This window comes from Mesoplodon bidens (genome assembly GCF_964165515.1).
Source record: "Mesoplodon bidens genome assembly, chromosome: 9".
Taxonomy (NCBI): Eukaryota; Metazoa; Chordata; class Mammalia; order Artiodactyla; family Ziphiidae; genus Mesoplodon; species Mesoplodon bidens.
In genome coordinates, this window is record NC_138166.1 from 12844269 (window position 1) to 12858040 (window position 13772).

The window sequence follows — 13772 nt, forward strand, 5'->3', positions numbered from 1 at the left end:
TGCCCAGTGATACAGGTGGTTGGTAGGTAAAGAGTTCCGTGTTGGTCACGTTGAGCTTGGAGGGCCGAGATTTGGTGACCACATCACAGTAGGAGAGAGAAAGGGGTCGGGAGCCCTGCATAAGGGGGCATCATCCTTCATGAATGAAACTGCACACTTGTATGTACTTCGTGATACAAAAATGAGTGAATGAGTAAATGAAACAGTAATTTGGAATTTAAAGTATATTATCTAATCTGAAAAAAACAGTGTTTAAAACGTGTGAAGAGGGTTTGGGTAAGATGTTAAGGAACAACATACTATAGATGAAACCTGATGTCTTTATTAGCGTTTCCCATAGGTGTCTTACATGTAATAACATTGGTGTTAGGAATATGAAGTCCACCAAAAGGAAAGCTTTACTTTAAGGACCTTTGCTTTGTGGTTAAAACGGTTTCTTTATTTTAGATCATCTCCTGTACACATCATAGCTACTAGCAAAAGTTTACATTCCTATGCACGCCCTCCACCAGTGTCCTCTTCTAAGGGTGGGCCAGCCTTCCCTCATCACCACTGGAAGGAGCAAACACCAGTCAGACATGAAAGGGTAAGTTTATTCATGAGGTTAAACTTTATGAAATCTGTACAGCAGCTGAAAAACATGAACTTTCCCTCTCTAAGCAATTCTTCTGAAGCACATGCAGATGGGAAATAGTCTCTCTCGCTGTTCTCCTACTGATCTGGATTCAGTTTTATGTACAGCTCTATTAATGTTAAGAAAGTTTGTTACCAGTGGGAGCATGCATTTAACTAAACTTCCCAGAACTTCAGTTTTTGAAGGCGATTTTTCCCCCTAAGTTTAGAATGATTAAGTTATCCACTAATAAGAAAGTCTCGGGACTTCCCTGGCCATCCAGTGGTTAAGACAGTGCTCCCAATGCAGGAGGCCTGGGTTTGATCTCTGGTCGGGGAGCTAGATCCGGCATGCCACAGCTAAGACCCGGCATACTAGGTAGGTAGGTTAGGTAGGTAGGTAGGTAGGTAGATAGGTAGATAGATAGATAGATAGTCTGAAGACACAGATTAACAAAATACATCTTACAAAGAAAAACCTAGAAAGTTTGTAATATTTTTTCCACAGGCAAACAGTGAGTCAGAATCTGGCATTTTCTGCATGTCCTCCCTCTCGGATGATGATGACTTGGGGTGGTGCAATTCCTGGCCTTCGACTGCTTGGCACTGTTTTTTGAAAGGTAAAAAAATGCTTGAATTCTTTACAGTTTATTTGTGTAGCAAGCACACTAGTCACATATCTAATACTTGTTTTTTACTTCAACTCTAGGCACACGACTGTGTTTTCATAAGGGAAGCAGTAAGGAATGGCAGGATGTGGAAGATTTTGCTAGAACTGAAGGCTGCGATAATGAGGAAGATCTCCAGATGGGCACTCACAAGGTTGATTTAAAATCTTAAAACTTTTACAAGTCTTTCAAAAGGGAACATAGGTTTATTATTAGTCTGCAGGTGTGTCCTTCCATTTGCTTCCATGTTTAAATGACATTTTACATTGGGAGGAGCTCCTGTGACTCTTCTGTTGCTTAGCCTGATGGAGAGGAGAAGCGGCTTTAGGTTTTACCTTTGTAATGAAGCTTTCTTAGATGGGAACAAGAGTGTATTTCTTAGCACTTTCTACACATTTTATTTTGGGGGAAATTAAACTGGCATTAAACACAAAATGAATCAATAAACAAACCAAAGCCTTACCTTAGGTAATCTACAGAGTGGTTAATTCTGCTATGGATAAGTGAGAATTGACTGAGTTACATTTAAAATGACCCATTAAAATGCTGGTATTTTCTGAGTCGATAAGCAAAGGCAGTAGTGGGCAGCAAGCAGTAGGATAAATGTTGGATGAAACCTTTATCTTTGAAATCTTCAATTTCTCCATCTGCACCGTGGGCAGAGAAATTGGGCATGTGAAGTGTGCTTGTGTAAAATTCCTGTTCTGCGCCTGCTGTGCCCTACCAGTGAGCCTCTTGAGAACAGCAGTCCTGACTCGGCCGCCTTCCGTCTCCCCTTCTTGCTGTGAGCATTACATAGTGAAGTTCATTGTAGTCCGGCTTCAGCCTCTGCTGCTCTACTAAAGTTGTCTCAAAGTTACTAGTTGTATTTTGATCTCTAAAGAGACTTCTGCTTGTTCTTCTTGACATTTCTGCAGTGTTTGACATAGTGGATTGTCTTCCCTTGATGTGCGTAGTATGGCAGTGCCCTGCTTCTCCTTCTGATGTCTGTTTGGACTGGTGGCTTGTCTGCCCATGATGTTGAATTGAATGTTCATAAGGTTCTACCCTTCCTCACTCTCTTCACCACTTTTTCTCTGATGATAATGTCGACAGCATCTCCTTGGTGGCCTGTGGAAACTGCTTTAGTCTTGGACTCAGGAAAGCTGGGCTCTTTCTGGCTCTGCCAGCAGCTATTTGCATGACTGGCCTTGGGCAGTCTATCAACGCCACTGGGTATTGCCTTCCTGATCTGTAAGATGGAACTGGGATTAGCTTTTAAGTTCTTATAGCTCTAAGAATTAGAAGATTCTGTAATCTAGTTACTAGTATAGCCAACACTGGATTCACCTTTTCCTTCCCCATCCAGGCCCATTTTTCCCCTTTTAAGAGTATTACTACCCTTTCTTGATTGGCAGATTCAAGACCTTTCTTTCTTTCTTTCTTTCTTTTAATATTTATGTATTTATTTGGCTGTGTTGCAGCATGTGGGCTCTTCGTTGCATCGCGCGGGCTTCTCTCTAGTTGTGGCGCGTGGGCTCCAGAGCGCGTGGGCTTAGTTGCCCCGCAGCATGTGGGATCTTAGTTCCCTGACCAGGGATCGAATGCGTGTCCCCTTCATTGGAAGGCAGATTCATAACCACTGGACCACCAGGGAAGTCCTCAAAACCTTTTCTTGATTGCTTCATTCAAAACATGAATGAAGTTGACTGTTTACTCTCTTTGTATTCAGTTGGTCCATTCTGTTTCCTTAAAGATTTTTTATACTTATCCTTTTATTTCATTAGTTACTTTGACTGGACACTGTAGGTAGCTGTTGGCATGTCTGTCTCCTTTGTTTTCCTGTGAATTTAAGGGTAGGGATCACGTGTTTTTCAGAGCCTGGCACCTGGCATGTACTAAGTGCTCAATAAATATTGATTGAATTTAAATTCAGCCCGGTTCTACCACCACTGCACTTGTCAGTTCAAGACTGTAATGGGGTTCTCTCGTTATATCTTCAAATAAATTGAGTACTAGAGGTACCTTTTATCTGTAGTCTTTGTCATCATCTTAAAATCAACAATTATATTAATAAAAATATTTCCATTGACTTCCCAGTACCTTCTCAAAGGAAAGTTTAAGCATTTTGCCTGTCTTTAAGATCCCTTTACTTACTTAACTACTAACTGGGCCCTCCTTTGCAGTCTTATTTGCCCCAACTCTGAACTAATCTTGTATTTTTAGCAGATACTCAGCACTCTCCAAAGAAGTTATTAGTCACAACTATTCCTGGTGTAAGGCATGTTCTTGTACCTTTCTAAATTGCATCCTTCTTTTAGATTCCAGTTCAATTGGGAATTGAAAGCCCCCCCCAATCTTTTTCTCTTGGAGTTAATATCTCCCTTTATTAAACTCCATTAGCATTATTTGTACTTGGGTTGAAGCACTTATTCCAGTCGGCTTTATATTGTAGTAATATCTGCTTTTCTTCGCTACTGGGTTGAAAGCTCCTTAATGGCAAGGATCCTGTCTTGTTTATTTTTACCTTTTCCACAAAGTCTTACACGTAATAGGAACTTCACTCCATGTTGAATTGAACATTGCCAATTTATTTACTCTATGCATGTATTTCCAGGGCTATGGTTCTGATGGTCTAAAGTTGTTATCACATGAAGAAAGTATATCATTTGGCGAGTCTGTACTGAAGTTGACTTTTGATCCTGGTACAGTAGAAGATGGTTTACTTACTGTAGAGTGTAAACTGGACCACCCTTTCTATGTTAAAAATAAAGGTAGGGCTTCAATTTTCAATTTGTAGTAACTTTTTAAAGAAAGCTTCTTAAATCTATAATTATGTCTCATGGCATAATTCTTTGATGATTAAGAAAAAAATTTTTGAAGGGAAAACTTCTTTCAAACTAAATAAAACTACCATAGGAAATGCCTTATAATAATACCTAATGATGTTTAAATGTCTTCGCAGTAGTCAGGTGGAGCTCTACTTCCTGTGGGTATGAACTTGTAGATTCATGTAGTATGTAATAAGCTCTCTGTTGTTTTGATATAGTTTGGGGAATGGAGTATTCTGGTAATTGAATTTTGGTTGAGGCCAAATATGCTTTACACCTGAATCACATTAACACTGTCAAACGTAATGGTTCAGAGACTATTTCATGGTCTCAATCATCATCATTTATCATTTACTATCTTGTAGGTCAGTGGGAGTGCTGATGGATAGAATTTGATATATTAGTAAAATGCTGAATTAAACTAGTTTTGGAGGGCTTTTGCATTGTTTAAATAAAACACTTGGATTTGCTTTGTGGCAAAGATACATGACTTGTGTTATAAATCTATCACCTACTTTTTTTAAGACTCAGAAGTGACATAGCTATCATATAATAAATAATTTGGATGCTTTCTGTCAATCTCCATCCTTTATATAACAATAGTTTGCTTTAACTTTAGGTTGGTCATCATTTTATCCAAGCTTGACTGTGGTACAGCATGGCATTCCATGTTGTGAAATTCATGTTGGTGATGTATGTCTACCTCCTGGACACCCCGATGCCATTAATTTTGATGATTCAGGTGTTTTTGATACATTTAAAAGGTAATATTGAATTCTTTTTTTTCTCTCTCTGAAAAAAAATTAAAGTTTACTCTTAATCTCCCTAATGATTGCAGTTTAGGAGGTTAAACCTTTAAAGATCTGAGAATTATAAAAGGACTACTTAGAAGACGTATATACAGTTGATCCTTGAACAACACAGGGGTTAGGGGCACTGACCCGCTACACAGTCGAAAATCCACATGTAACTTACAGCCAGCCCTTTGTGTAGGCAGATTCAGCCAACCACGGACTGAGTAGTATTTACTATTAAAAAAATCCATGTGTAAGTGGACCCATGCAGTTCAAACCCACAGTGTTCAAGGGTCAACTGTATATGAATAAATGAAAGAATACTTGGTAATTAAAGGAAAATAATACAGTTCGAGTTTTTTAAATTAATTATTTATTTTTGGCTGAGTTGGGTCTTCGTTGCTGCATGCGGACTTTCTCATAGTGAGCAGGGGCTACCCTTCGTTGTGGTGCACGGGCTTCTCATTGTGGTGGCTTCTCTTGTTGCGGAGCACGGGCTCTAGGTGTGCGGGCTCAGTAGTTGTGGCTCGCAGGCTCAGTAGTTGTGGCTTGCGGGCTCTAGAGCACAGGCTCAGTAGTTGTGGCACGCAGGCTCAGTAGTTGTGGCTCGCGGGCTCTAGAGCGCAGGTTCAGTAGTAGTGGCGCACAGGCTTAGTTGCTCCTCGGCGTGTGAGATCTTCCCAGACCAGGGCTTGAACCTGTGTCCCCTGCATTGGCAGGCAGATTCTTAACCACTGCACCACCAGGGAAGTCCCTCAAGAGGAGTTTTACGAAGAATGAAATAATGCCATTTGCAGCAACATGGATGGACCTAGAGAGTATCATACTAAGTGGAGTAAGGCAAAGAAAGACAAATACCATATACCATCACTTATATGTGGAATCTAAAAGATGATGCAAATGAACTTATTTACAAAACAGAAATAGACTCACAGAAATAGAAAACAAACTTATAGTTACCTAAGGGGAAAGGGGGTAGGGAGGGATAAATTAGGAGTTTGGGATTAACAGATACTAATATATAAATTACTATATATATAATAGATAAACAACAAGGTCCTGTATAGTACAGGGAAGTACGTAATAAACTATAAAGGACAGGAATCTGAAAAAGAATATGTCTATTAAATATATATATATAAGTGAATCGCTTTGCTGTATACCAGTAACTAACACAATATTGTAAATCAACTATACTTCAAAAATAAAAGACTTTTACGTGGAGTAGTCATGTAGGAAAAGTGACTTCATAAAACATTTAAGATTTGATTAGGAAAATACCACATTATATGTCTAGGAATTAAATAGATCATCTTTGATAGTTAAGAAAAAAAAATATTTGCTAAATCTGGCCAGTTGTTTTGAACCAGACCATAAGTCTGTTAATTGTATCTTTCTTTTTCTTTAGTTAACTCTGTCTTTGTTTACTATTCATTTTGACCAGGGGCATTAGTTGCATGGATTCAAAATTGTAAAAACAGCAAAAAGTTGACATTTGGAAAGACTTAAAGAGGAAAGTGATTTTTCCTGAGATCACCCTATTAGTAAGTGGTAGAATAGGACAAGGACCCATGTGTGCTGACATTCAAGAAAGTTGACCAACTGTCTGAATTTGTGCAGAACTTTTCTGGTTTTAGCACTGAAAGTCCTGCACCACTGGAAACCCTTCAGTCCTGGGAAAACGGGGGCAGTTCATCACCCTCCTCCCAGAAGGAACCCAGAGAAAGTATATGATATCTGGGATTTTAAGACCCATTCTTCCTTTTTCTTTCTTTTTTTTTTTTTAAAGTTAGCTTTTATTTATTTATTTAGTTTTGTCTGCGTTGGGTCTTCATTGCTGTGCATGGGCATTCTCTAGTTGCAGTGCGCGGGCTTCTCATTGCAGCGGCTTCTCTTGTTGCAGAGCTTGGGCTCTAGGCATGCGGGTTCAGTAGTTGTGGCTCGCAGGCTCTAGAGCGCAGACTCAGTAGTTGTGGTGCAGGGGCTTAGTTGCTCCGCGGCATGTGGGATCTTCCGGACCAGGACTCAAACCCGTGTCCCCTGTATTGGCAGGCGGATTCTTAACCACTGAGCCACCAGGGAAGCCCCAAGACCCATTCTTTAAGATAATTATCAAATCCATAGCCCTTTAAGTAGAGAATTTTCAAGAATTTCTGCTGGCCTGAAGATTTTAAATAAATTCAGTTTAATATAATAAAATAAAAGGTTAATATGCTTTTTTATTTTGAAAGCATAAGTGAGGCTTTTTTTTTTTTTTTTTTTTTTGCGGTACACGGGCCTCTCACTGTTGTGGCCTCTCCCGTTGCGGAGCACAGGCTCTGGACGTGCAGGCTCAGCGGCCATGGCTCACGGGCCTAGCCGCTCCGCAGCATGCAGGATCTTCCTGGACCAGGGCACGAACCCGTGTCCCCTGCATCGGCAGGCGGACTCTCAACCACTGTGCCACCAGGGAAGCCCAATGAGACTATTTTTAAAAAAACATTTTTAAAAAGCAACCAGCATAGGGCCTGGCACAGGCTATATGCTCAATAAACATCTGCAAGATTGGAATCTAAATGCTGTTTGACTCTCTTTTATACAGTCTTTTTTGAAAAACAAGACATTGTTAAGGTCCAGTACTCACAGTATTCTTAGGATTTAGATCCGTGATACCTCTAATGTTTGGTGAGAGTGTAAATGGATAAAAAAATTTTGGAAGATACTTTTCGCTTTATTGTCTACCAGTGAATATCAGCAGTTCCATTCCTCTGTATGTACACCATAGACAAGTAAATGCTTGTAGACATGCACTAGGCGATGTGTAAAGTTCAAGCTGTGTTGCTCATGACATGGAAACAGTATCAGTACTCATTCATTGGAGACTGAATGCATATAGTGTGATACAATCATACAGTAGAATTCTTTTTGTCAGTGGAAGTTGAATGAACCGTAGCCATACATTTTAAAACATGGATCAACTTTAGAAATAATGTTAAGTAAAAATTAGTCTGGAATCAGATGTTCTTTGGAAATATATCTAATAAAATTATAAATCTAATTACATTTATATAATCTTTCTATAGTATGTAAAATACACATTATACAGTTATGCCAGGGATCCTCAAGTTCACCCCCAGGTTCAGTGATTTACTGGGAGGGCTCACAGGAGTAGGTACTTAGCCATATGCACAGCTATGATATCTTACATTGAAAAGATATGAAGCAAAGTCGTGAACAGGAAAGACGTGGGCTTAAGTATGGGGAAGCCAGGCTTCCAGTGAGTCCTCTTCCAGTGGAGTCACACAGGACAAGCTTATTTCCCTCAGCAGTGAGTTACAACACGTATGAATCGTTATCTACCGGGAAGCTTATTAGACACGCAGCACCAGGGGTTTTATTGGGAGCTGGTTGCATAGGCTGCCTCTGCCTGGCATATACCAAAAGCTTCCAAAAGGAAAGCAGGTGTTTAGGGTAAACTGTATTTTTTTGTACATACAGTTTAGGAACAGTGAGCCACTCCTATCAGTTGTGGGTATGATGGGAACCCTCCCGAAATCCAAGTTCCAGATGCTAGTCAGGGGCCAGCCTGTAAGTAACCCTTTGAAAGGACAGCAAGCCTGCAATGTTAACTCATTTCTGCACAATGAAACATTGTATAACATGTTAGTATAATTGCTGTTTTAACATAATGTCACTATAGTTTCTATCGTGTTTATGAATGAGTTTTATAATAAAATTGTTGGGAAATTAAGGGGATGATTAACAGTTCAGGAGAATGGTTACCTCTGGGGGTGACAAATGTAGAACTTCAGTGATATTAGAAATATTCTATTTCCTTGTTATTTTAAAAATTTTATTATACACATATATATTCTTTTCCATTATGGTTTATCACAGGATATTGAATAGAGTTCCCTGTGCTGTACAGTAGGCCCTTGTTGTCTGTCCATCCTGTGTATAGCATCAGTCGTTTGCATCTGCTCATCCCACACTGCCAGTCCCTCCCTCCCCACTCTTCCTCCTCCCTGGCAACCACAGGTCTGTTCTCTGTGTCTTTGAGTCTGTTTCTGTTTCATAGATAGGTTCATTTGTGTCGTATTTTATCTTATTATAGTAGTAGTATTTATTTATTTATTGGCTGCACCACGTGTCTTGCAGGATCTTAGTTCCCCAACCAGGGATTGAACTCAGGCCTTTTTGACTTACTTTGCTTAGTACAATAATCTCTAGGCCCATCCATGTTGCTGCAAATGCAAGCCTCAGTGTTTTAGCTGTAAAATGGAGGTGATAACACCTGCCTAACTCTACTACTTGTTGTGAGGACTAGAAATTACAGTATCCAGCTGGCACACAGTAGGTGCTCTTGGTCATGCTGGTCTAGGAAGGGCACTGGAGGAGATGTTAGCTTGCTGAGGACCAGAAGAAGTCAGCAATAAACTGATGAGCTCTTAAACACAGGAGGTGGCTCTATTGTAGAAACGAAGCTTCCAGGTGAGAGCTTGAGTTGAAGAAGCCCATTTGAGACATTGGGTATTGAGGCCCATCTTCTAGGCATCAGGCAGGTTTAGGACAGTCACTTTACCAATCTAGACTTCTTCAATAATAATTGATACCCCAGTTGAGTACCTGCTCTGTGCTCACCTCTGCCTTAAGTGTTTTATACAGTCTGTTCTGCCAGCTGTGCAACACTGCATAGCATATATTATCTTCATTCATTTCAGAGCTAAGTAAACTGAGGCTAGAGGGTTGCCTGCCCAAGGTCATACCATTAGTAAGTGGCAGAGATGGGCTTTGAGCCCAATTAAAATTTTATATTATTATGTTCTCCAGAATGATTTATTTTACCCTCTCGGTCAGTCGTCAGTCTTTTTTTTTTTTTTTTTTTGCGGTACACGGGCTTCTCACTGTTGTGGCCTCTCTCGTTGCGGAGCACAGGCTCCGGACGCGCAGGCTCAGCGGCCATGGCTCACGGGCCCAGCCGCTCCGCGGCATGTGGGATCCTCCCCGACCGGGGCACGAACCCGTGTCCCCTGCATCGGCAGGCGGACTCTCAACCACTGCGCCACCAGGGAAGCCCAGTCGTCAGTCATTTTGAGAGCCTAGTATGTGCTGGCACTCGAGATTGAAGATCAGTTAAGACACAGGCCTGCCTCTTTGCTTCCAGCCTAGAGAAGGGAATGGATGAGGCCGTGTGTACCGTGTGTAGGTGCTGGTTGGGAGGCAGTGTAGCCTGGTTAGCAACATGGCTCTGCAGCGGACTGCCTGGAGTCACAGCCAGGCTCTGTGATAGCTTTGCTGCGGAAACTGGGGTAAGTTAATTTTTCCATGGTCTTCAAAAAAAAAAGAAAAAAGCTGTAAAATGAGGATCATATTGAAGGGAGGGTTAAGTGAGTTAATATTTCTGATTCAGTTAACAGACACTATACTATTGTAGTTTTTCTTTAAGAGTAATAGACAATGACGGGGGGAAGGGGCATCCTAAGCTCGAGGAATGGCATGTAGAAAACAAGTGAGGTGAAATGAGGCACAGTTTAGGAACAGATAGCAAAGAGAGCGAATGCTCAGTATAGTAAAAAATTAGGCTTTTTAAAAAAGATTTTTTATGTAATATAATGCTGTTAGTCATGTCAAAATCTGAATTCTGTGATTGAATATTTCAAGCTACTTTAAATTGTATCCATAATGGAAATGGATGACGGTTATATTTGTACCACTAGATGGTGGAGTTTTCAAATTTCAGTAGTCAATTAGCTTACCCTATGTTTAAATCTTTTGGTATTTCAAATTATAATTATTTTCCTGCAGTAGAAATTAATAATTCTGTGTTAGGTTCATTTACAAATGCTTAAGTTTGCTATTTTTCTAAATCACATATGAGAGGGGCTTAAGATAGCAAAAATTATTTCTCTGGCATAATACTGATTGCTAAGCATTTATTGGATGATTTTGGAGTCATACTTGTAAGTACACTTATTTCATGTAATACCTTTAAAAAAGCAGATGTTGTGTGGTTGATAATTGGTAAAAGTCATTTCTACTGTGTGCAGTGAATGGCGTGCACCTCACTCAGGTAGCTCTCCGTATGTCAGTATCATTCATAATCGCACATTGCTTCACCTGTAGGCGGATACTATTCCTGTAGCTATTATCAACCTGTTGATGGACTGCCAGAATCTCTGTTTCAGGGAGAGAAAGAGGAATTGGGGTGAAGTAAAAGATTTTCTGCTGAGATTACCAGTGTAAGCAGTAGAAGTTAACAGAGTTGGAACAAGAGAATTCTCTTGACAGGTATATTTTTAGGCTGTGGTCTACGTTATTTCTAATTTTCAGATGATGTTTTCAATTAATCTGATGATTATTCACCTTGAGGTTTGCCAACAGCAGTGCAGAGTACCATGGTACTCGTGAGGAAACCTGGGGCTTTGGAGCTGGACAAACAGATCTGGGTTGAGAGCTAGTAGCTCTGAGGCCTTGGCTGAACAATATGTTATCTTTTTTAGCCTGTTTCTTCATATAGAGAGGATAATGATAATCGCCACGCAAGCTTGTTGAGAAAATGAGATGATATGGAAAGCTTATATACCTATATAAACTGAACATACCTAACAAAATGTGACCTTTCCTGATCAACGTGGGGTTTTAAGTTATTAGGCTATGTTATAATATATGGATAGCCTTGAGGGGAGACTAATGCACGTATGACTGTATTTACATGTCATTGTAAACAAATGACCCAGGCTACTGTGCATTTTAAGTTTCTTTAGCTACATTTAACCACTTCTATCTGTCCTTACCCAACATCTTGTCTTCTGTAGTAGTTAGTCCTTAGGCCTGGTATATGCTTGCTACTCTGTTTTAATTTTGTAGTTTTAGGCTTCTAGAGGTCAACAAATTAGATTATCAAATTTGTCAAAAAATGAATCTAAGGTAGGAATAAGTGAGTTGTATGGGATCTGAAGGTGTTTGCTATGAATAAAGTATGTGGATTGTAACAGATTCCTTTGGAGTGGGGAGGCTTGGAAGTCTCTTTTATAAAAACATTTTGTATTAAGGTTAAAAAAATAAATTTAGTAAATGCATACATAAGCTTTCATCTTATAAGCAACTATCAATGGTGAAGTTGCTAAAGTAGTGTTGGTAACATTATTTAAGGTAAAATACATTGAAATTTCCAATCAGATCTTAAGGGTCTTTTTTGTTTTTTTAATCCTGTTTTCACAAATCAGATAACTATACTGAATTAAAATCCTCTTAATGAATTTATATATTTATTTACAGCTATGACTTCACGCCTATGGATTCTTCTGCAGTTTATGTGTTAAGTAGTATGGCTCGTCAGCGTCGTGCATCTTTGTCTTGTGGAGGACCTGGAGGTCAAGACTTTGAAAGATCTGGATTCAGTAAAAACTGTGGCTCCCCGGGATCCTCACAGCTCTCTTCCAATTCCTTGTATGCTAAAGCTGTCAAAACCCACAGCTCAGGGACTGTGAGTGCCACTTCTCCTAACAAGTGCAAAAGACCAATGAATGCCTTCATGCTTTTTGCCAAAAAATACAGAGTTGAATATACTCAGATGTATCCAGGGAAAGATAACAGGTAAAAATAGTGATAATTCTGACTATAATAATTCAGTAACACTTCTGTGCAGTTCATAGGAACTGGGATAGTTAAGTTATTCAATAGCTTTCATGATTGAATTCTGTTTTCCAGGTTGATTTTAAAGTAAAATGTTTAAGTGGAATTTTTAGGGTCATGTGTAACTGTTTTATAATACCTAGACAGATAATTAGGTTAGCTAAGAGGTAAGGATCTGCCTTCTAAAATAATATTAAATGTCACTTGCCTGTTAGATGACACAGTTCTAACAACTGACTGTTCCATCTTTATAGAAAAGACTAGCACCTTCTTGTGTCAGATCTCAGGGATGTACTTATTTTACAACTGGGTCATGCTATGGGCTGTGCAGGCATTGGCAGTTTGTAATGACTGCCAGATGTGTCAGAAGACTACGAGGGGTCCTCACTAGAGCCCAGGGATAAAAATTAACAGTGTGAGCGAGTCCTTCCTACTGTGTGCTTGTGCCCATACCTCATCTCTTAGAATCCTCTACTGCTCGCTTCCTCTCAAACCAACCAAGTTCTCCAAGAATTAAAATTATCTTCTCCATTCTTCCTAGTTCCCTTAACCCTTGATATTCTGAGAAAAGTCAAATGATTATGCACATAAAATAATTCAGCTTTGAATTCCGGTTTTAATGACTCATCTTAATTATATATATATATATATATATATATATATATATGAGATATAATTGACATATGACATTATATTAGTTTCAGGTGCACAACATAATGATTTGCTATTTGTACATATTAAGAAATGATCACAACTCGTCTAATTAATATCCATCACCATACATAGTTAGGAATTTTTTTTCTTGTGATAGGAACTTCTAAGATCTACTTTCTTAGCAATTTTCAAATATACCACACAGTAGTATTTACTGTACTCACCCTGCTGTACATTACAGCTCCATCACTTAAAACTGGAAGTTTGTACCTGTTGACCATCTTCACCCATTTTGCCCACCCCAAATACTTCCATTTTAAAAAGAGAAGCTTCTTATACCAAATGCATCTCTGACTTGGAAATGGATACATACGTGAATACTTTTTAATCAATTTCACTAGTAAATGTGTCAACCATTATATAATACCTTTAACTCGGAGACTATAAAAACTGGTTTTTAATAAAAGGAAATGCAGTGCAATGTTGAATTGCATCGACTTACTGGATTAAAAAATATATACATTTACTACATTTTAAATTTCTTTTCAAGGAATAGAGCTTTCTGTGGCGACTGTTCTAAAGCTCAGATGCCTGTTTTCTAGTTTCCATGTCAGCCATTG

At 39.3% G+C, this 13772-nt stretch overlaps 1 protein-coding gene across 4 annotated transcripts in view; it reads left to right on the top strand.

Annotated features, from left to right (window-relative positions):
- Window positions 1-13772, top strand: part of HBP1 (HMG-box transcription factor 1) — a 31618-nt gene that overhangs the window by 14496 nt on the left and 3350 nt on the right. For all 4 annotated transcript variants that reach the window (XM_081244424.1, XM_081244426.1, XM_081244427.1 and 1 more), the window contains 6 exons: window positions 448-586; window positions 1121-1232; window positions 1322-1434; window positions 3877-4033; window positions 4710-4854; window positions 12142-12459. In XM_081244424.1, coding sequence (XP_081100550.1) covers window positions 448-586; window positions 1121-1232; window positions 1322-1434; window positions 3877-4033; window positions 4710-4854; window positions 12142-12459 — 984 coding nt within the window. The remainder of the gene's footprint in view (window positions 1-447; window positions 587-1120; window positions 1233-1321; window positions 1435-3876; window positions 4034-4709; window positions 4855-12141; window positions 12460-13772) is intronic.